Source organism: Ornithodoros turicata, chromosome 10, assembly GCF_037126465.1.
Source record: "Ornithodoros turicata isolate Travis chromosome 10, ASM3712646v1, whole genome shotgun sequence".
Lineage (NCBI taxonomy): Eukaryota > Metazoa > Arthropoda > Arachnida > Ixodida > Argasidae > Ornithodoros > Ornithodoros turicata.
Window position 1 is genome coordinate 28,379,542 of NC_088210.1, and position 23,225 is coordinate 28,402,766.

A 23,225-nucleotide genomic window follows, 5' to 3' on the forward strand; every position below is an offset into this window, starting at 1 on the left:
ACGTACCTATATCTTCAACTGCAAATATACAGTCAGACCAACTGCATCCCGAAAATATGAACATGGTTCGAGGATCATTTAGAGTTTGAGCTATATTGGCCACTAAACTCTTACGTGATATTTTCTGCTTGCAACCGAAAAATAGTAATAATAATGTAATATGCATTTCCGTGTCACAAGGCATGCCCCCCACATTGGTGGGTTGCTGGCGTAGTTAGTCTAAGCCAGAGACCAAAGCCACAACGCTGCCAATGTTTTCCTTGCCAATGTATGTATGTTTCCTGCGCTGGTTGTTACGGCAGACACATCATATGGTTGAAACTTCGTACGCAAAGTGCTTCAGTCTACCTTGCTTTCATGTGAAGGCGGACATTTTCCTCGCCTTCGCATAACATAGTCAATGAAAAAGGAGGGAGCCTTGTCGTGTTATTTTACAAGTGAGAAAACCACCAAAGTACACGAATGCTGTATTGTCTGAAACAGCACGGTCTGTGCTTGGAATGAATTCGCAGGCAATCGTGGTGACATTGTCTGAAAATTGCAGAGCAAAAACTAGGAAAGGTAATCTGAGAGCACAGTGCTGTCATTCGAACCATGCTGTCGTTCGCCTTTACGAATCCATCAAAACGCAGAAAGGCTTGAGCAATGAGTGTTTACTTTTGCGGCCCGCCTCAAAAGTTATATAATACGAAATAGAACCCGTCAAAACAACGTAAATAGTGGTGTTGTGCTGGGCAGAAAACTGGATGGAACACCGACGCTCACATGTTGAAAACAGTTTTTTTCGCATCCACTTTGACAATGTACTAAGTCTCCGAAGTGGTTAAGTGCATGTCGGATTGTGCGTACGAGTTTCAACAGCATGCCATGGGAAGCGCCGAAGTAATGGCAGACGACAACTGAAACGGGCATCGTCTGCTAGCTGAACGATGCTAATATAACATGAAAGGCGAGCGCCGCCACAAATTCGAATTTGATAACTTCAGTATTCTGAAAAAAGTAAAACAAAAATGACGAACATTGCGCAAGTTTTACCTAGCAGATAACATTTAATGGGTTTTTCAAATATTCCGGGCTTCCTGGATACCGAAAGCGAAACTGCAGCTACAGCGACATCTGGAAAGCAGCATTTTAACTTCCCTGCACAACACCGCATTGTTTCGCATATCTAGCATGCCGGCACCGCGTGCGGTGAAAATTCTGATGTATGATGCCTCCAACCCCCCAACCGACCGAAAACTCATGGTCAGTATCTCAGAATAATACCTTGTTGAACACAATTCTCTCTTCAAATGTTATATTGTTTGTGATATAACAATGGAAGCAACCACGTGCAATAAAATGCTAGTAAATAACGTGTACAAATTAATGCCTGACACTTTATTTTTCGTAACGCAATTGGTTTTCTCGTGAGTGGTGACTATACAAAAGCAGAACAATATTATATATATATATATTTAGCCAGAACAGTATTTAGGGAGGGGCTCTACGGGGACCTTACATGGGGGAGAGGATCTTCCCTCGTTTCCCTCTCCCAAATTCACTACCAGAGGCATACGATTTCGGAGAGGGTTTGAACCCCCGAATTCTTCACCCACCCCTCCCCCCACTTGGTTTACATCAGGGTTGCGCTGCTTTCGACTAGAGCTTCGGTGATGACACATGTTACTGGTGTAAGCAGTTTCTTCCTGTATCATTTGCCGAGCCGATGGTCTCTTCATTGAGGAACCTAGCCATGAGCACATGCATGAAATGGTTGCGGATATGTTATATTACAGGTAGCATGTAATATAGATGTGTAAATAAATATAAGCGTTGCATAGTGAGTCTATACGTCGAAACTACGTCACGTATCGCTAGCAAGATCCTCTCCATGATCCCTGCGAGATCCCTCTATGTAGCGTGTGGAGTTAGGTTGAAATAGAATGTAAATAGCTGTAGAAACCCATGAGCCAACTGCCAACTTTTAACATGCCAATCTGAAATTCAGCACGCAGCAGCATACTTCACCTGCACCTACGGAGCATACTTGGGGGAAGATTTCCCAAGCAGCACGACGTACTGAAGGATCTGGGCCCGCTTGCACGAACGTTGAGGCGATTCCTCAGTGCTGCACTCCGTAGCTTCGGGTGCTAAAAGAAAGAGAGGCAACTAGAAGAGTATCGTGTGCAAAAAGCACTACCGAAGCTACGGAGTACAGCACTGAGGAATCGCCTCAACGTTCGTGCAAGCGGGCCCTGCTGTACAAGGGTCGGTAACAAGAACCATATGATGCCTGCCAGTATGCATAATGCGAGGGATACCTTTCACATTGCTGTTTTTGTCAGTACCGCTTGGCAGGCATTGTGAGTCTAGGACAGCTGACTAACTATAACTAACTGACGTAACTATAATAATGACGCCCCCCCCCCCATTTTTTCCAACACCCATTCATTCCTGGGATTCTGGATAAACCACTGGGATTCACATATCAAAACTGAACCATTACATTTACATGCGTTTTTATTTACATTGAACTGTAGAAAGCAAAGAAGATGGAATGTGTGACCTATATTTATAGGCCCCAGGTGCCTTCTGAACTATGTACACAACGAGTGAAAAATAGACGGCTATTTTCTTATCTGATCCTTTCCAATGTGGAAAAGCTCGATGATTTATAGGAGCCTTCACAAACGTACGCTCATTTATCGCGATTCAACTGCTGTCCTTTTGAACGGATTGGTCTACTGAGGAACCCTCCGCACTCATTGGGGTTTGTGCTGCACTGTCCCTCTTGGCTTCTGCAAAGAGAGAGACAAAAAGGTCGTCTGTGAACGTGACTGATACGACATGCAATGAGCAAGCATACTGATTACATTAGTGAAAAAATAATAAGGGGAAGCAAAAACGAGTCTGTTGACGTGGGGCTACACGGCCTGGTACCTGGTCCTCACCTCTGGTTGCCGGCACTACCTTGGAGCTGCTGCGCCTGATGCCCCTTCCGGTCAGAGCTGATATGACCGAGCCGACGGTTTTCTTCTCGGAATTTTTTCTCGCCAGGGTCTTCCCATTGAACGTACTCCTGGCACTTAGCTTTTCTTTGATCTTCGGAATTCCGTTGCTCCAAGAGTTTCTTCGTTGCTCATCCACTTCGTGGTTTTCCTTCCCATCATGCATTTGTACCGCTGTGCCATTCAGTGACGACCTCGGTAAGTCGCTCAGACTGCAAAGGATATCGGCAGATACTTCGTTTTGGATTTCCGACATTTCCAATGCAGGCTCTACATAGGATATGTGGCCTTAGGATGTATGTCCTTGTGTTCGCACAGTAGGGAAGAACGTAAGATTCGGGCTAAGCTGCGATTTCTGGCTGGTACTTGACAGGAGCTCAGATAACTTGCAATGGCCCTGGCTCTCTACTTAGCCATTGCATTGCGTTAGGCGTTATCAGCCGTTATGGTAAAATGTAAATACTACTTATGTACCATCCACGGAATGGTTGGCGGTTCTAGGGTCGCTACCATGGGAACAGTCTCAAACGCTCGATAAGTTTATTTCCCCCTTAGCTTATATAAAATTCACACTTCCAGCGGTCACACTATGCCACTAGCTCATGATATCGCTATTGTTCATGGCACACACACACACACACACACACACACACACAAAAGAATAGAAATGAATTGCACTGTATGGCTAGCTATAGAAAGTTGACTAAATTTTAATTCGAATTGCGAATTGCAAAGTGAGTAGTTTCGTTGTTACCTCTCTTACCTCTAACTTCGGGTTTTTGGCCTGAGTACGAAGCACGACCTACTAGATTATAACGACCATGTCATGGGCACCCCTTCCCAGCGCCGCATTTGGAGGCTAGCGGTGGCGCTACTCATCGACCCGGTTATTGCTTCCCCAATTTCTGCAATACTTTGTACTTCAGCGTACCTTTGTATTTTTGTACAAGCGGTGGATGTCCCACGCTAGATGCTTCTTTCTAAAGTTGATTATCATAATCATTCTACGCGTTTTCATAGGAGCAGTTGCTGTCGTCTGCTACGGTAGTCGTACGTCCGCTTCCGCGCGTTCAAAATTCAAATTTCCGTCGTCCAATCATGATGTAGATCTCGCGGGCCGATGAGTAGCGCCCTCAACGGATCGTGCGGACGTGCTCCTCATAGGGGTTGACGATTATGACATGGTCGTTATAATCTATGAATGTACTGTAATCATGAACCCAAAGGTTCATTAGATTGCAGAAACGATGCAGTATATGATTTTGTTAGATTCTGATAAGGTGTGCCCCATCGTTGGCCTATCCAGCACTTCGCATTCTGTTTAGTTCCAAAAGATAAGACTAAAATTGCAGGCGAGCAGCGCAGTACCTGTTTCCAATCTTCCGCACTGTGGGAGCAAGTCTTGGAGACTCTGTACGGTTCATAGATGCAGCGCTGGACTTGACTGCTTTCGCTGTGTCATTTCTCCTCTCTTGTGACGGGCTCCTTGCTGGAACATTCTGTAACAATAACAATCCGGGTTACCAACGGCTACTTGTAGGCGTAATTGTTCTACTTGCTTTCTTCGTACTGCCGCTTCTCGACAGCGTTGGCGTTCTCCTTTCCGATGGACTGGGGCTGGCTTTGTGTACGGCCCGGCCACTGCTGACCTGTCCATGGCTTCTGTGAGAAGCGTAGGGGAGGTGGCACTTTTTAAATGCGTAAAGAGACGACGCTTTCCCCTACCTTTCTAGTTCAGTAAGTTTCCTAAGTAGCTTCTCATTTTCGCGGCACACAACCTCGTGGTCTCTAATGAGGAGCTCCCTCATATGATGCATTGTGGCGTTTTCAACCCTGTTCGTATTGCAGGAAGGAAAAAGAGAAGAGAAAATGTATTTCATGAAGACGTTAATTTCCGTCTCCTTATAACGGTGATAACAACATCAATCAACGTCAATCACAAACCATATCGCTGTATTTCTAGAAACAAAGGTTCTGAGAGTTGAGACGTCTGCAGTCGTGTTGAGCCTATAACAACGACACAATGATTGTTTGTAGGTGTGTCTCAAGCCGATGTAAAAGTGTGTCAGTCGGCACAGTTCCCTTAGAAGTCGGCCCAGGATGCGCATGCGCCGAGAGGGTTATTCGTGAGGTTGCACACCTCTGTGAGGCCGACAACGGCGAACTCTTGCAGAGGCATCATCACCACCACCACAACCACCAGAAATATATCACAAGCTCTGATGTTTGCAACAGTAGTTTTGGTTACCTTCTTTGTTGCTCAGATACGGAATCAAGGAGGGGTTGGATTCATAGACAGGTTCCTTACTTGATGACAATACACACACGTTACTGCACCTTCCGCAAAATGACCCAATGGATGCTAGCATGGTGTAACTGGTAGCGTATCTCACATGAACTCAGATGGTCTGGGTTCGAATCTCACTGCTGGTGCCTTTTCGTCAAGTGACATCTTTAAACGAAATATGAAACTGTGTGGAGTCTATTTAAGTGCTGCTCGTTTAATTGACTACTACACTTCTACTCCGTGATCTCATGGTTGCTTTCATAAGGTCGTTGCTGCAGATTGTTCCTACATGCTGAACATTGCAAAATTTGTTACAATAGAATTTGTAATTTGTCTCATGCGAAAAGTATATCCGCCTTAAATATAACTGCCACGTGCGGGCGGATCCTCCATTCAACGGATTGACGCGCTAGGCATCGTAGGGGTAATAGTCGTGAAAAACGGGCTCCACCTATAGGATAATCGTTTGAAACGTGTTTGTTTAGGGCAATCGTAATAAACGGGTTTGCATCTGGGTAATCGTTATAAACGGGCTTATCATAATTTCTGGGCATACTCACCGCAAAGTCTCGTTCTCGACCATGTACTTCTGCAGCAACGCTTTTTCGTCCTTCTGTTCCCCTTCCTCCGTGGCAGCATCTTTCGAAAGGTCAATTCCGGAGTCCGCACCGGGCGAAACAGCTCCGATGGGCATGACACTGTTGAGCTTCAGTCCACTTCCATTGCTCATCATCTGAGAGATGGAGCGTCATAGTTCAACTTCAGATTTTTTTTTATTTTTACTGTTTGGAAAAAAATCTTTCCATGAGCAGTACTGCTAGCAATGCTGCTCCGCAACCGTTAGGTCGTATTCGAAGACATGGTCCAGCAAGGCAAACCGCGTTAGCAATGGTACTCCAAGAAGAAGGGCAGGCTAGCTTTAGCTTCTTTTGGTACTATTTGTATTTCAAACTGTAGGATGGGACAAGCGCTATGTTTCTTCACATCACGCTTCAAAAACAGTACTGCCCTCGCCCTGGAAACGAAGAGGCACACACTGCTTCGTCGCCTCCCCAGGGATCATTAGAGAACGCGGATATGAAGGGAGACAGCAATAGCTGTTCCTGCCGTTTTGGGCCTGTTCAGCAATTTTTAGGGAAAAAAATCTTCCAGGAGCAGTACAGCAAGTAATATATGTATTGGCATCGGAGCGGAAGGTCAGTCAAGCAGACTGGCTGCGGCAAGCATTTCGAAAATCTCGTATTGCCAACTGTAGGATGGGACAAGTGAAAGCTTGCCCACATCACATTTCAAAAATAGTACCCAGTAACTGTAATAGTAACTGTACCCAGTATTCTACCCAGTATGTATTGGCGTCATGGTGGAAGACCAGCCATATCTCTTGGCTGGCTCCTTTTAACGCAACAAACGCACTAGTCTACAACCATCGCAACGCCAACACCCGAAGACGAGATGTATATATATATATATATATGTATTGGAATCATCGTGGAAGACCAGCCATACGACGTGTGTATTGGCATCAAATGGAAGGCCGGCCACAGGGGCACGACGAGCATCCTAGTTCTTAAGACATACGATATTTTAAACGCGACAGTTCTTTGAAGCGCTATATCTTGCCAGGAATTTTTCATCGCCTAATTTTGACGGTGCCCGAGCTAGCGCATTCCTTTTCCGCGCCGGAGCCGCCGTTCGGTGTCCGCGATTGGGCCGATCGTGTCACGTGGTTTCTCCTTCCAAGAACGCGCCGTCCATGTTGAGTCCCCTCCATCCAAAACCGGTTTCCTCCGTTGTGAGCTGGCTCGACTGCGCGCTGTTCTCCGGCGGGAGAGGGCGGAGCTTGGCGTTCCGTTGCTAGGCGACGCAGCCACGCCGGACCCAAGATGGCGGTGTCTCGCTCGCCGGCGTGGCTCAGTGTCGCGACTCTGCGCCCTATTTAGTGACTCTATCCTGTACCACAATCATCTTTCCTCCCTTTCTCCCTTTGGCGTACCGAGCTGCCACCCCTGAGCATTATGACCCGCACCTTTCCCACGCATCGCGGCCACCCACCCGCACACATCGTTGCGCGTTACTTTTGAGAAGCATTTCGTTGAAACACGTACCTGTTGTCTCAGGTAGCTATTCTCCATACGGAGCAGCCTGACTTCACGACGTAGACTGAGTATCAACAACTCCCGTGGATCCTGTAGAGGAGGACACAGATTTATCAGCATACTGGTCGGTGAACCGTGTGATATAGATAGCCGGGGGGGGGGGATACCCCCAGAGTCAAATAGTTGCTCACCATTCGCACCATAGGTTTCGTCTTCACCCGTTTCGCCCTTGAAGCATACCTTAGCGTGTTGATAGTCTCCGCCGAGTTTGATGCACTGGGTGACACACAAGCAATCTGCAAAATGTATTGATTTTGACCCCGGATGCACACGCAATAAAGGCTTTCCGCGGGTGCATTGGATGTCCCCAACAACACCGAATATCCTCTTGATGTACGAATTTGTTAGGACATTATTCGTACATTCATAGGATATTCGGTGTCGTCGGGGATCTATGAGACCCTGGCAGCTCTATGTACTGGGGTGACGTATTCTAACAAACTTGTGTACTAATGGTAACGATTAATGTTCCCAATGCCTCGGGGTCAGGTACAAGGAACAGTAATTGCCCTTTAAGGACGAGTCATCTCATTAACAAGCTGTAGTTGCGTAATATTGACTAGTGGTGAACGGCTTCACAGAGAATATTTGCGACCAAAAATTTTTGTTCAGTCTATTATCAGTGCGAGGCATCTACATTATTTTCAAGCTACTATACTAGCTCCCTTTGTGTAGCGCGGCATGGTGACCGATAGCGTCAAAATGGCGGCCTGGAATCGTTCACTTCTGCAGTGAAGTGACTAGGAGGAGGTGGGAGGGGAAAGTGTACATAACAGTCGGTATTGTTGGAAGGTCGATCGGTTTCTTTGCACGTGCTCAATAAATATTCCCATAACACTATATAGTACTCGTGCGCCCTAAAAACTACTTACAATAAGCGCCATCCCACTGCCGCCTAAACTGTCAGCCAGAAGCTTCGTGAGCGTGCTGTCCCGGTATGGTATGTGGCCTGACCTTTTCCTCGGATCAGCAAGACTAGAGATACAATTGCCTGTAACATCGGTGGTCATGGATTAAGCTGCCACGGTGAACTTGCTTGCAGTCCTATATGCTGTTACTCACCCAAGACGAGCAGTGACTTATTGATGTTGTTCGCTTCTGTGAGCGTCGTTCCTTTGCTGTTGGTCTTTTTGGTCTTCTCCGAGCCAGCCAGATCAACGAGGCTGAGTTTCCCTTGTCGACGGATGTACGTGTTGAGGTCGTCCGGGTCTTGTATCTCCGACGCCAAGCTGATGCTAAGTATTGTGTGGCTTCGACTGGAGTGCTCGTTCATTTCGTGACTTCGAACTTGTCGATTCTTTCTCCCTGCAAGCAACGCCGTTATCGTCATGGCACTCAGACTGTCGCAGTTTGGAGTGTCATTATTTTGGAAGTTTCGACCTTAGAGGACTTGAGATATAGTTACGGATTAGCATTATTTCTTTCATTTTCTTGCAGATGTGAGTCAGGGGGCCAGCCAGTCCCGCGTTGTTAATTTCAACACAGTTTAATTTCGTGTAACTATAATCTCGTAACTTCAATTTTATTACCCCTTGGGACATCCTGAAACATTTAGACTGCTATTGTTCAAGAGATCTTTTGCCCTTAGACCTAATCTTTCCCTCCGAAGCCACGTTCGTATCTAATAGTGATGTTTTCTTTTTTATTTTTTTATCGTTTCCTGTTATTACTCCAGCAGTCGCCTCTGTGAGACAACGCAGCATCTACTACAGCAAAATGATATATGATTTGATGATAGATTATTTTGACCAGTATGATATGATTTCAAGTGCCTGCATACATGTTTTCGGCGTCCTGTCCGTCATCCATAGGGTCCATCCCCAGACTGAAAACTCTATTGATTGCGTTTAGCTGAACTAATTATGAACGCAAGATCTCCCACATGCTTCACTCTCAAGCAGAACGAAGCAGAACGAAACAGAACGAAACACTTAAGCTAACCATCAGGCACTCCGAGGCGAGTATCAACCAGCACTGACCTTCTTCAAGAACTCCGTCCAAATCGCCCAGGTCTTCGCATTCAACAACAAACAAATTTTCGGCGTAGAAACCTTTGTCTTTGGACCACCTCACCGGGAGAGCCTTGGGCGAAGGATTGAGCAAGTCCAACACCTAATTCAGAGTAACGAAAAATGTCCGCCTCTCAACTTCTCGCTCGCCAATGGAGATACCAGAGCAACGAACTCAAGATGGTCAAGGAATCAGACCTGCTCTCTGTACACTTCAAGATAAGATGCCTGAACGATGTATTCGACCCCTTTCCTTTGCTGAATCTCATTGAAGAGATACGCGAAGGCAAGCTGAATAATTCCTGGTTGCTGACCGTCTCCTTTTGTCGCCTGCAATGAAGACGTTGTAGCAGTACGTAGTTCTATGAGTTATTTACCCTCGCTGCACATCGGGCTATACAGAAACTTGCAGTTAGGCGTTTTGTTTTAATATTTTCGCTCACCTGTGGCCCAGTGAGGGTGTATGTCTTTCCGGCTCCTGTTTGCCCGTAAGCCATAATGGTACTGGCAAATCTAAGAAAAGAAAGGGAAAATAAGGCCCGCTTGCATCTTACCGATTGAGCACAACCGTGCGGATTCACCTCCAGCATCAATTGCAGTTACTTTATACACTCAGGCCCATATAGTACTCGTTTGTGCATGTGTCTTGTCATATATATTGTAATGGGAGAGGCTAGAAGAAAAGTTGAGAGAAAGAGAGATAGGCGGATTTTGTAAGGATAAAGATTTGTTAGGAGGCGAAGCCCTCTTCTAACGTCGACATCTAGGAGCCGCCATGATAGGTACCGCAACGGCACTTCTCCGCCTCGGCATTCCTAGTACGCAATCCAATCCAATCCAGTCCAATCCAATTAGTGTTTTTCCTCTAGGCTTCGCGTGTGGATTGCGTTTTTCTTTTTTTTCTCTGTTATCAACGGATATGTCTGTGTTGCTTCTTATTCCGTAAGGAAGGGTTACTGTACGGCTCGCGTCAAAGTTAACTTGAACACTGCTCGAGCCTGGATGGATGGACGGACACTGTGGCTTTTCCCTTTGGAGCGGGCGGCAGCTTGCGCCACCAAGCCTAAGCCTACCTAGCCTGCGAAGAGGGAAGAGAGCCACCCTGGCAGCGCCTAGCAGAAAAGAACGCCTTCATAACGAGGGTCACCCCCCTTAACTGTAAATAGATGACCAAGACACCCTCCGCCGTTATTTCCACTAAGCACCACTAGGGCCGGCGGGCCGGAGTGGCGTTCAAGTTGACTCTGATGAAAGCTGTACCGTGGTACCGTACAAACGTCCTATACTGCGACATGTGACAACAGCCTACTAATCATGTATAGGAGATGCCATTCGAAACACGTTAGGCCACAGTATCTATCATGGCGGGTCAGTTACTGAGATGTACCTCTTCGCCACCTGAATTTCTAGGATATATACGTAGATACTGAACCCAAGCGGCGAGTGTGAAAGAGAAACAACGGCTGGCATCGCCGTCCAGTGAAATACACTTATACAGCCCGCACATTGCGCCTGTGGCATTCAATATGTTATAAAACTTATAATCTTATTAGCACGACCCGCACGTGCTGTTTCTACGCTATTCACGAGGGAGTAGACAAGGATTCTACAGAACACGTGCCGTATGATGAACCATAGTGCGCGTCTCTTGAAAATATTGCCCCTGCGCATATATGCGCCCTGCGCATTTGAATAGAATATGGGCTTCTGCGCGTTCGATACAGCCACCGGTATCGACTTGACAAATGACTTTCCGACTATGTAAACGCTTTGCGGCGGACTGGTCACGTTTGCATTTGCCAATCTGTAGTACAGCACTACTCTTGGAAAGACTCAGATCGGGAAACATGTGTGAGCTGCGGTGATATCAATGTCCCGCATTGAACGACGTGCACATGTACGTCTCTATTTCCGAGCAGTATCTCGAGTAGATGTGCTTGCGGCTGAACTAGAAACGCAACAGCACAGTCCTAACAACATAACGCTGTAGTGGTTGAGGCAGACCAGCAGACACCAACAACCAGAGGATGTGGGTTCGAATCCCACTGCTGGTGCCTTTTCTTCAACTGCCAGTATTCAATAACATTCAATAACAAGATAACAGCACGTGATACAAATATTACACACCCATATCACGATAGTGTCAATGCATGCTTTCATAGCGACCTGGAGTGAAATCAATATTGGGCTTTCCACATGTTACTGAAATTTTGTTTTTCTGCTCCACTAAAGAATTATACCGATGTCAGTAATTTTAACCAAACGTTTAACATAATACTCCGTTTAGAGAACAAGGATTGTGAAATGCGCTTGCAAAGCACAATGTACACCAGCTCTGCTCTGGAGGACTCATTTGTTTAAATGAAGTGACAAAGTTCGTGTCCATTATACAAGAAGGCTCCTCTGACATTCTATCTATATACAGGGCATTTTTCTAATCCTTTACAGATTTTTTTTATGAAAATGCTATGAGAGCAGCATAGATGACGCTTTTGCAGTTGAGTTATACAGCCAGACGGACATCCTCTTGAAGAGAGTATGTAACTACCGACTAATTACTTGAAATTAATTAATTAACTGTTTAATTAGGGAATTCCGGGCAGAAGCCGGTTAGCAGAACGGGAAACAAGCCTCGATGAAAGCCATTCTATATTTTAAAAATGCGAAAACGAGAAACGAACGCATGCCGTGAAACATCCATCGCTGAATTTCGTGAGGCTAAACCAAAACAGCACGCGGTCTTACTGAAGAGTGGGAGGTGGTGAGTTCGAATCCCACCACCGGCTGTGCTGTCTGAGGTTTTTCCTGGGTTTTTCGAAGACTTATCAGGCGAATGTCGGCACGGTTCTCCCTGAAGTCGGCCCAGGACGCATACTAACCCCCCTTTCCCCCACTCCTTCCTGCTGTCCTCTCTCCATCTGTCCACGCCTGTACGCCGCTCATAGCCACAGTTGCTTCGCGGCGCTAACGCGGAATTAAAAAATTAATTAATTAATTAAATTAATAAATAAACAGCGCGCCTCGTAACACATATTGCGGCTGCCCTATGTATCGTGGTTGCATGCTCAGTCATTGACATGTCCCTCCTCCTTCGCCAACTATAGGTATTATAAGAGCGATGGGCTTGAAACGCCAAGAGTAACCCGGCTTAAACCTCTCCATATTTTTCTTTCTTTTCCAATCCAACCCGGCTTAAAAGCTCACCCGTCGAGCGACATATCGATGAGCCGCTTGATGCCGCAGTGCTCGAAGACATCGTCCTGATTGGCCTCTGGTTCAAACACCACGGAGAACGTGAAGAGCTTCGTCTGGCCCGAATTCGGATCCTCCACCTGTATACCGTTATGTAGAGAGTATCACCTATTACGATTACTACACCGCTCGAAAAACACTTACAAGCACTTGTCCTTCTCCGGGATAGTTTAGGGCCTGCGGGTCCCTCTTTGAGGTTTCCTGCTGCGTCAGGGGTCTCACTCTGTCGCACGAGTGAGAGGGGGTGTTGTGACACTTTCATATTTCACTGACTGTCGTCTGCTTACCTAACCACGACGTTGATGTTGTCGAAGTCTCCGCCAGCGTCGTCCGGATGCGTTGTCATCAATGAGTCCTGTGACGACGCCGTGCTTGGCCTGGGAAGACATTAGCACATCATGCTTTCACCTTCGGGACTAAAGGCGATTCAAGATGCTTGCTGGTTTTTAGGATATTTGCGATCTTTTTACCAGCCATTGGACGTGGGATAGGGTATTCAAAGTGCCACCATGGAGTAAAAATTGTATTTTATTACCATCATCATCATCATCGTAATATAAATCAACCTCCCTCAAGGACTCCGCATGCAAAATATTAATGCCGTCAGTGAACATTACGTGTGCGCCTTCCCGGTCTCCACTCTCCGTCCCACGTTGGAAGACCACACCTGCCAGACCTTCGAGGAGTAATGTTGCCAGACGCGAATCATATGACGTCATACTTCTCAAAACTGGGAATTAATTATATACTTTCGATTACATAAATGCACAGTTTTTTTGGTTGTTTTTTTTTTTTTTTTTTTTGCGAGAATGCAGTGGGAGGCATGTGGATTGCAGTGTGTACCCAGCCATAATAAGAGGATGTGGTATGGGATACTTTTTTCCGGTGCTATACAGGATCATAATACTTTATACCGTCTCTACTTCCTATACTCTACTCTACTATTCTCTACTCTATACTTCCACAGCGGCTTAGGTACTATGCAGCCCCATTGATCTTGGGAATCCACGACGCAAATGGTCTTTCTTATTATTAATCGTTCTTGACCTCTGCTAAGTCTTAGTTTGAGAAACCTTGGCCTCCAATGTTTTTGTCGTGCTTAGGTTTCATAACCGATCAGGGTCAGGAGCTATGGAGATACGGGGAAACTAATCGACTGGTGCTGACCTGATAAAGCGTGCGTGGGTTACATTCCTTTTGTCATTTTTGCCCCGTTTATATGGTAACGCATCAACTGTTTGGAGAAAACTATAATACACCATACTTTTCTGTAGTACGCCATACACACACACCCCCTCTGCAAGTCCACGAACTTTTGCAGTTGAGAGAAAATGAGTTTTTTAAATCGATGTCTTGTGTTTCGACACGTTCCTTGCCACATTGCACGTGAAGATGGTACATGAAGTCGATACATCGACGTGCTTCGAGTGCATGAAATATGGCGATCTACGCTCATGCATGCATAGTAATTGCATAGGCAGATGTAGGGAGTGGTCATTGAACTCCATGTGCGGCGAAATCATTTGGTATAAACTCATTTATAGGCTTCGATATTAAAAGAGAAAGAGCTTGGAGACACCGGAGTGTGCGTTAAACATGAAATGCTATAATGTAGGTACACGGGATACCTGCGGCTAGAGGGCGACAATATGGCTGTGAACTCGTAAACCAGTGTTGTCGCACGTGTTTCCACTTTTGTTACAACGTTCGGTAACGGTGCCACCTCCACCACCACTGTCGGCTGATGCCGCCGACAGGGACACCTAGCGGTGTCCCTGTGTCCCGGTGACGGTTTGATTTGATTTGATTTGAAAAAGGAATGAAAATATAAAGAGCTTGGCACACGTCCACATTGGATCACCTACTCCAGCACGCCTTTTAGGGCTAACATGTTCCCCTACTAGATTCCCAGAAGGCTGTATGTTCCAGGAGAGCCCTGAGGATGGAACACAGCTTGCAGATAACCGACTGGCCAGTCTTTGAGTACGGTGACACTCCGTTGCACTTCAGGACTTGCTCTATATCTCTCGCAGCTGAGTAGTATTTGCCCTCTGTCCTCTGTCGTGCCGCGAAACTGTCTCACGTACGCGCACGTAGATCAGGGTCTTATTTAGCGGTGCTACAGGTGGCACACAGGACGCTGACTGTAGCGGAGGAACAAACTGGCGTTGATTCTTTGGTGCTACATTGAAGCAAAGTGCAGTAAACGTAAAAGCTGATACACAGCTTTCCCTTTTACTCAGATGAAAAATGTCGACGTGACTGCATGTAAGGTCTACTGTCCTGTACGTGAGTGTACGTCCATTGACGTCCTCACAATCAAAGGACAGGTGAACAGCTTACCTATACACCCCTTACACATCATTAGTGTCAATGGTCCTTGACATATTCATGCAGCACGCCAAGCGCGGCAATAGTTCACTGCCATTATTTTTCAAGCGGGGACTTCGACGTCAACTCTTTTAGAAATCGCGTTCCTCGGCAACACGCCATTAAGAGCATGAAGGCTTATGGGAATATTGTGTGTATACCTACATGGGGGTCCAGCAGGTTGCGTGCCGCGGGCTTTTTGCTGCCGGTGCAAAATGGATGGCGGCCTCATATCAGGGTGCAAGTCGCCGTCGTTGGTGTGTGCACGCGTGGGAATCGATGTCGTTGGGCTATGGATTGCCTTTCCCGCATGCGGCTACGTGTTGACGCACCCGCCGATGCATGCGTCATTGGACTTTACGTTTCTTAACATGGGGAGTATGATTGGCAAAGCGGTGTTACATGGATGGACGTGCACGTGTTGGAGCTCGGCGAATTTGCGAGGTGGCCGAAATTATCCGTAGTACAAAGGTGCGGAATGTGCACCATGTCGCCACACAAATGTAGTCCTGTTGATTCACATTTTGTGTAAATCGACGCCTGACTGCTACAGTCAACCAGGATGATTTTGAAGATAATTCCGCGATCGTTATCTTATGTGATTGTGAAAAGAGATGTCCAAGACGTGCTCGAGATTGGTAGTCACTTGGAGATCCGTACCTATGTTTGTTTCTCTCTCTCTCTCTCTTTGGCGATGATGGGCACGCATGAGAACAGCATACATGTCAGATAAATCTTGCAAAATGAAGCGTACAAGCGAAAAAAGAAAGAAAATGAAAGCAAATCGCCATGCGAAGTTTGAGAAAAAAAAAAAAAGGAAAGAAAAGAGAAGTAAATAGACATTGACCAGCTCCGCTTTCCGACGTGAAAGACCTTTTGAAATTTTTGTACAATAAAATCGTTTTGTGAAGGCGTGTTATACCGCGCGAACAAAATACTGAGAACGTCTCTATAGTGTTCTCTCCATTCACCCCCATCGACCCTCGTCAATTTCACTCTCCTCGCTGTTTCTGTGTCCTTCACATTCGATACTGCCAGTGGGAAAAGCACGAAGGCATTCTTATTATTTACAACGACCGAGTTTCAGCCGTACGGGGTCGATTGGAAACGTGTTGAGTACATTAAGGAAAAAGAGAAGCGAAGTTGATATCGATAATTGAGATGCTCAACAAAGCTTTTACATTCTGTCTTGCGAGCCATATGTTTTGCAACCGTGTCCTTCTATTTTGTTTGTTTGCTGTTCTTGCTTGAGACATTTATTTCGTTTTCCTTACGGTTTTCTTCACAATGGGTTTGCCAGAAGGTTTTCCTCACAACACGCCACGTTCACATCACAATTACTTTATAGTCCAAGAAAACCTTGAGCTTGAGGAACGTTCCTCAAGCTCAAGGTTTTCTTGCACTATGAATCTGTGCCAGCTAGTCGCCATCCCTTCAGTTATCTCAATAATCACCTTAAGCTGCAAAAGTGTTACAAGCGCTACACCAGTATATACGCTGATACACTGTTTACGATCCCAAACAAAGACTGCGTATATCGCTTTTAAGGGCTGTGCTGTGAGAGCTTCTCTTGACTAACCCGTCCACTATCAGGTCATAGTACCACAGTCATCAAACGCCACTGACGAAGTATATACTCAAAAACAAGACTTTGCGGTTAGTAAGTCCCGGAAATGTGGGCGAAACCCGTTTACAACGATCTCCATATTTTTTTCGTACGCATAACCACACCCGTTTACAACGATGATAATTTTTTACGCTGCACAGAACTACCACGACCACCGTTCCTTCAAAATGTCCTTCGTAAGAAAGACACTCTATGTTTGAAATAGATACACGTGGCTAGATAAATAGAAGGAGAAAGATTTGCTGAATATCGTCGCACTATCACAGCCAGCGCGTGACCACAACGCCTTATAACACGTTTTACTTCATTCACGCTGAATTCAATGCTACACATCTTTCGCTGTATTCGCATAATGGGGGGGGGGGGGGGGGGGGCTTCCTGCTAACTCATACATTCCGGCGAAGCGTTGCTCACGCGCTCGTCCAATTTCCCGATCAATATCTGTCGCTCATACATGCGTTGGATGCGTTACACATTCAAGGCCTCGCCATTTTTACTCTTTCGTTTCTTTTCATTTGGTTGTCTATTCGTATGTTTCGATATAGGAGGGTGTACCCTTTCGTCACAACGCTAGCAACCAGCGAAGGCTCGCATAAATCGAACTTCCAAGGGCGGTCCTGCTTCCCTTCGAGCGGCGCCGCGTTCTGTTTGAAGCTTCAATTGATTAGTGCCTGCCGACCTCACATACAATAGTAATAAGTTGCCGATGGTAGAGAAAGAGAGAGAGAGAGTTATTCTACTTTGTTCTCCGCATTTATTATGAATGTGTATTCTACAAAGGATCTGCGGAGTGTGTTAGTAGTTGCGTCACGTGATGTGATATCTTGCAGAGCATCTCAGAAGGAAAAAAGATAGTTGTATCAGACACGCAAGCTGAGGTAATATCCTTTTATTGTTTTGCGTAATGTGCAAATAGCGTGCAAAACGTGTGAGGATGTGTAATCCTTTTTGCGAAAGTTGTTTTGAAAAGGCAGAGTGAAAAATATTATCACGAAAACTTGAAAGGGACACTCTCGTGTAGAATGTTTTCTATGTGACACTTATTGGTAAACGACACCGAGCAAGATAAGAGGTTAGATACAAAGAAACGCGGTGATGTTGACTGAATGTGTTGACTAAATAAATAAAAAGAAATATGCAGGTTAGACACAAGTATAAATTTTTCGCTGCCAAAAATATGAAAACAAAAACCTTTCAATAATGATATCTAGATCGAGCTATACTTTAAGCTTAGGGGAAAGAGCAAGTGAAATATAAACTAAAGAAGGGGGGGGGACCGCGAAATGTTTCGTTGCGGGACTGTGACATTTGGCGTATACATCGAGCAAAGTACGAGAACAACTTGGCAAAATAAAAGGATTAGGATGATAAATCTGTTAGCAGGGGAGAGTGGGCATCCAGGACAGCAATATGGAGTAACGAACCCTTTGGAAGACGCTGACACAGGATTGGGGATGGTTCGTGTAGTTATGTTTGCTCCATGTCGCTCAATCCATGTCGAACAGGAATCGTAAAGCCATCTAGAAATGTCTGCTAGAACTTCCAAAAAATGTTCAAAAGGCACTAAACAACAACAAAAAAAAAAGAAAGAAAGAAGAAGAAGAAGCTCCCATCATGAGGTATCGCAAGGGAACCTATGGAGGAAACGTTGTGAAAGAGAACAGTTTGATGATACGCATGGATTCTGCAAACCCCAACAAGTTGGTCTTGTGAGAACAATCAAGAGCAGCCAAGGAAGCCACGAAGTCTCGAGCCTTTCTGAAGAAATTGTCGGTGTAGGTAGACCTGCCTAGGGCCCAATGATGTTTTGACACAAACGCCATACTTTTCTGCATCAGAGCTGAAGAAACCAACTTGGTCTGCAGGCGATACCCGTATTATTTTTCGCGCGCGATAGTTTTCTGTGTACACAATTCCAATAACGCCAGAAGCGGCAACTATATTCAACGTCACGTACTTCAAGGTCTTCCCTGGGAGAAGCCGAAGTACAAGGAAAACTTCCGTCCCTCTCACTCGAGGCCAAACTACTATTAGGCGAACTAGGCGAAAGAAAAGGATTCTACATACGACATCGTGCTCTAATACACCACGTTTTTGCAATGGAACCATATTCGGAATAACAACAGAGAACTCAGAGCCTGAAGTTGTACCGGCACAGAACAGCACCTTCCGCCGACGTTGCTTCCGCAGTTAAGGACAGGCCACGGTGGATTAGTTGGTAGTGGGAAGTGCCTTCCAGTTGGTGGGGGAGGCGGGTGGACACGCACCAGGGACTATGCGTGTCAAAGCCGAAATTGCAGGAACGTCTTCCCCAGACCTGATGAGTTGTTGGCGCCAGGGTCTAAGCTTGGTAATTCACCTCCACTAATATAAGAACTCCAAGAACTCCAGAACCCCAACTGAGAGCTGACAACTCCAAGCTTCCACAAAGCCAACAAATCGTTCAGATATTTCCCGACGTCTGAGAACTGGTCAATATTCCTGCGATGAGGGCACATGTGAATCATGTATCGGGATCACTAAGTAATGTTCAGCTAACAAGTTGTAGTGTCCTTCTGCATCGCTGACGTGGTGTTCACATCAACGAGATACCGTCTGGGTTTTTCTTCCAATAAATTTCTTTCTCTGTTAGTTATTGCGACGCTAACATATGTATCTTTGAAGCCATGTAATTCTTAAAACAAAATAGTGTTCGGAATACCCCCGCCCCCCCCCCCCCCCCCCAAAAAAAAGGACAGAAAAATCGCTTGTGAGCATCTTGCCTTAACGGAAAGCGTGCTTCACTGCACCAACAGTCTTTGTGCGTGAAAGCTTGCCATGTAGGTGGACCAACATTTGATCTATACTTGATGACACCAAATTTCGTTGTGCAGAATGATATAATATGTGACAACGTAGCGACGATCTGATTAACATCGTGAACTATCTAACATGACGATCTAATTAACATCTCTGCTCTTCCTTATATTTTATTTTCTATTTCCCAAGTACAAACTACTCGAAGCGTGGTCCACCACGCGAAAGCTTTCACCGTACATGAACGTAGAAAGCTTCAGTGTCTACTGTGTTTGAGTGTCACCCGAACTTCTGTAAGACGTGTCGGTCAACTCACTTGATGGGTCGATTGGTAATGTATGGAAATGCCTTGCATCAAGTATCGATAACACGAACACAGAAAACCTAGCACATGCAGCACACCTGACAGTCATTCATCAACTGTCATAGGATGCTGCATTAGAATATCACAAAGAGTACGGGATGTGGTTCAACATGGCACGTGGTTTACAGACTTCCATAGTCAGCGAGCAATTGCTCGAGACAGTTTCTACATTTTTTTCTGTTTCTGTTTTTGTAGGGTCAATTAGATAGGCAAGATGACAAATCATGCATTACTTACACGGCGGCAAGTTGCATTCCGCGCCTACAGTTCCCAGCGCGTGGCGCTGCTCTTGTGGAGATAACATCTGATGTGCAGCTATTTTTTCCGGAAAGCAAGCGGTTCCGAGAGCAAGAACGGTGGCGCCATCGAATGGGGTGCTCTGCAACTAGCGCGCGTATGGCGATGCGGCTTGGAATGTCCACTCCTGCTTGACATATTGGTCTTTGCAGTGCTTGGTCATTACAGTTGCCGGTATTTGTCTGTACACGGTCAAGACGACTAATTATTTGCAAACGTTTGTACGTTTCGTTTTCTTTTCTAGGCAATGCAAAGATGAACGGGTTTCTTCTCGAACTTTAAATTTCATAGTGACTATTGTTCCTAAACAAATTTTTTTTCTTCTTCTTTTTGCACTACGTCATTAATGAAATTGTTATTGTTGTCAGAAAATAAAACAAAGAATAATAATAATACTAACAAATACCTTGCAGTGGCGATGAGTGAGAAAATTTGTCACTTAAATTTGTACCAATTAATCAACTACTCCAGGTCAGGTTGGTTAGTATGAAATATGAAATGATGAGCTGATGAAATGATGGATGAGTAATGATATTATACCCATATTCGTCCTTGGTATGACATGCAGCATTCATGGCCGTATAATGTCGGTGCACAAAAGGTATAAAGGTCACAACACGGGGTGTCCCTTGGGTACCTCATCAACAAAGAAAGAAGAAAAAGCGGACAAAAGATCAACGAATCTTGCTTTTATAAATGTTGAAAAGATTGTAGGACAGTTCTCGAAAAGTACACATACTCGGCTAAGAACACGTTGTTACCCTATAAGCCTTATCACTATGCTACTTCACTTGAGAGAGTATAATCTGATGAGCGGTCGAGACTGAGACAGCGACCGGGGCGAATCGATAATCGATACTAAATTAATTTCTTCTTGATCTCCCGCGGCCTTCGCACAGATTCAAGGAAGCGGTAAGCGATCGATGTCCGTCGCTTGACAAAGTATCAGTGTCACCGGCGTTCTCCAAACGTCTATGGTTCAGCTCGTCGTTGTCTATCAACCCAGTCGATCAACATAAAAATGTATTTATAGCCGCTGTTTTTTGGTGAGCGACGGTTCGAAATCCAGGGACGATTGGTATCTTAGCTCTTTTCTCTCTCTCTTTCCTTTCTCTTTTTTTTTTTTTTTTTTGTTGTTGTTGTAGGAGTTATGAGGACAAAAGGTCGTAGAAAGTTTTAGGACAATAACTAGTGTACTTTAACGCGGACCGATTGGTAGGTAAAAATATAAATGACTTACAAAACCACAGGATATTGTCTGACACAGCTGTACAGAAATTCCAGCACTGTAAATTGTTCTCTGAAGTGGCAGTGTGTCGCACATCGCGTGTGTCTTCCTATATTACCGTACTGACACAATTTTTATTTTCGGGGTTGTACAAGAGCCATGTTTTTGCCGAAAAAATAAAGTTAAAAAGAAAGAGCACGTAGTCTGCGTGTAGTTTTGTAGCTAAGAAAAGAGACAGTTTTCATCATTGTCACATGATTACCATATCTGTACGAATCCCAATCCATGTAATAATTCCAACGGAGAAGACAAAAGGAAAGAAACAAAAAGTCGTGTGCAACAAGATGTTTCGTTAAAGCGTGCTTCACCACAACTCGAGTCTATATGTGGAGAAGCCACCTTGTAGTTGCTGCTCCAACCGTTCAGCATACAATGAATGTACGAATGAGAAATATTTGCGGATGTATATGAATGAGAAATGAGTACAGAGCCGTAGTAAGGGATGAAGTAGAGAAAGAGTAATGGATGGTGTACAGACATATTCCGATCAGTAGAGAAATTAATAGAAAACATTTTATAACAGGAACGATCTTTTTTCTAGGTTAAGGTGCCTGCATCAAGCTCAGTTCTATAAATTTCATTTTGTGAGACGGTGAAATCTTATACTGCGCTTGGAGGTTTTGCCGAGAGCATCAAGCACGGAAATAAGGCACATCATTATAAACGTGGGCGACGCAAAACACACGAAAAGCACTTTATGCCGAAGTAGGCAAACACTTTCGTTGATGACTTCCGGGGGCGTGCCGCGTGATGAATTATATATTCGATGTTCGAATGACATCGATATTTTTTGGTGGTGACTGACACACTAATTTCATGTAATATTACCTATTTTATTTAGTATATGGACACTTACGCACTACTAGATAAACGTGAAATGCAACATGATGAGCAGATTGAAGAAGAAGAAGCTGTCGCTCAAGACACTTATGTGCTTAAGGCTTCACGTTCTGCTCGTCTTTTCGCAGACTTCGCAGACTTCGCAGACGACACAAAACGAATGTAAAGTTATCGGAAGCAGACGATGTGGTAGTAAAGGAAAGAGCCGACTTTCGCGTGTGGTACCTCGATTTCGCCGTTTCCGACTAGGTACACTCTCTCCCGGATGAACAGTCAGGGTCCATTACTGAAGAAAAACGTGTGCGTGCGTGCAAGGGGGAAACGTCATACTAAGTGCGGGCGATATTATGGAAATAGAACTTCATGCCAACTCGTTTGCATTTGCCCATTACGATCAAGAAAGAGAATGATGCTGCGGTCATGCCATCGATCTGATTTAAATGATGGTAATAAAGAGATGGTATATGGTTTCGAGCAGCGATATGATAAATAACGTACCTGTTGTCTGACATTTCGCTGCTTGTGAATGCCCTTTCCTGCGCTGAGCGGTATGGCACCGTCAGGGACACCATGTGGAAATAAAGTTGACACTAGCGACCTCTACGGTCTCATTTTGCCGGCGGTACTCTCGCTTACGAAGAAGTACTCGTGCACTTCGGACTAACTGTTAGCAGACTACTCTGATGACTGTTCAACGTAGCAGAAGACCAAAGCAGATGATGAAGCGCCGTTGAGTTTCTTGATTGATAATGTTGGACGTTTACTCGAACCGGTAAATATAAACAAGTAAAAAAAAATGACATGTCGTCTCTGTTGACGTTTCGCGTCGTCGTATTGTCATGGTAACGGCGTCGGTTGCGCCTGGTGGTGGGCGGACGAACGAAGACGGACGACGTGATCTGTGTTCGGTCCTCGCGGCGCACTTACTTTTGATCAAGGTTGCTTCTTG

At 45.2% G+C, this 23,225-nt stretch overlaps 2 protein-coding genes across 2 annotated transcripts; both read right to left on the reverse strand.

The window, feature by feature from the left end:
- Positions 1-2,495: 2,495 nt before the first annotated feature.
- On the reverse strand, positions 2,496-4,480 carry LOC135370407 (uncharacterized). The gene is made up of 3 exons (XM_064604149.1): positions 4,359-4,480; positions 2,934-3,202; positions 2,496-2,780 (listed from the first exon to the last, which is right to left on the reverse strand). The coding sequence occupies exons 1-3, from the start codon at positions 4,412-4,414 to the stop codon at positions 2,695-2,697; spliced, it is 411 nt and encodes a 136-aa protein (XP_064460219.1). The 5' UTR covers positions 4,415-4,480; the 3' UTR covers positions 2,496-2,694.
- On the reverse strand, positions 4,449-22,827 carry LOC135370431 (kinesin-like protein KIF12). Its single transcript, XM_064604171.1, has 15 exons — positions 22,775-22,827; positions 12,982-13,071; positions 12,839-12,917; positions 12,647-12,774; positions 9,886-9,955; positions 9,641-9,772; positions 9,413-9,545; positions 8,496-8,738; positions 8,306-8,424; positions 7,565-7,669; positions 7,383-7,463; positions 5,838-6,010; positions 4,716-4,823; positions 4,546-4,652; positions 4,449-4,489 (listed from the first exon to the last, which is right to left on the reverse strand). The coding sequence occupies exons 1-15, from the start codon at positions 22,786-22,788 to the stop codon at positions 4,449-4,451; spliced, it is 1,623 nt and encodes a 540-aa protein (XP_064460241.1). The 5' UTR covers positions 22,789-22,827.
- Positions 22,828-23,225: the final 398 nt, after the last annotated feature.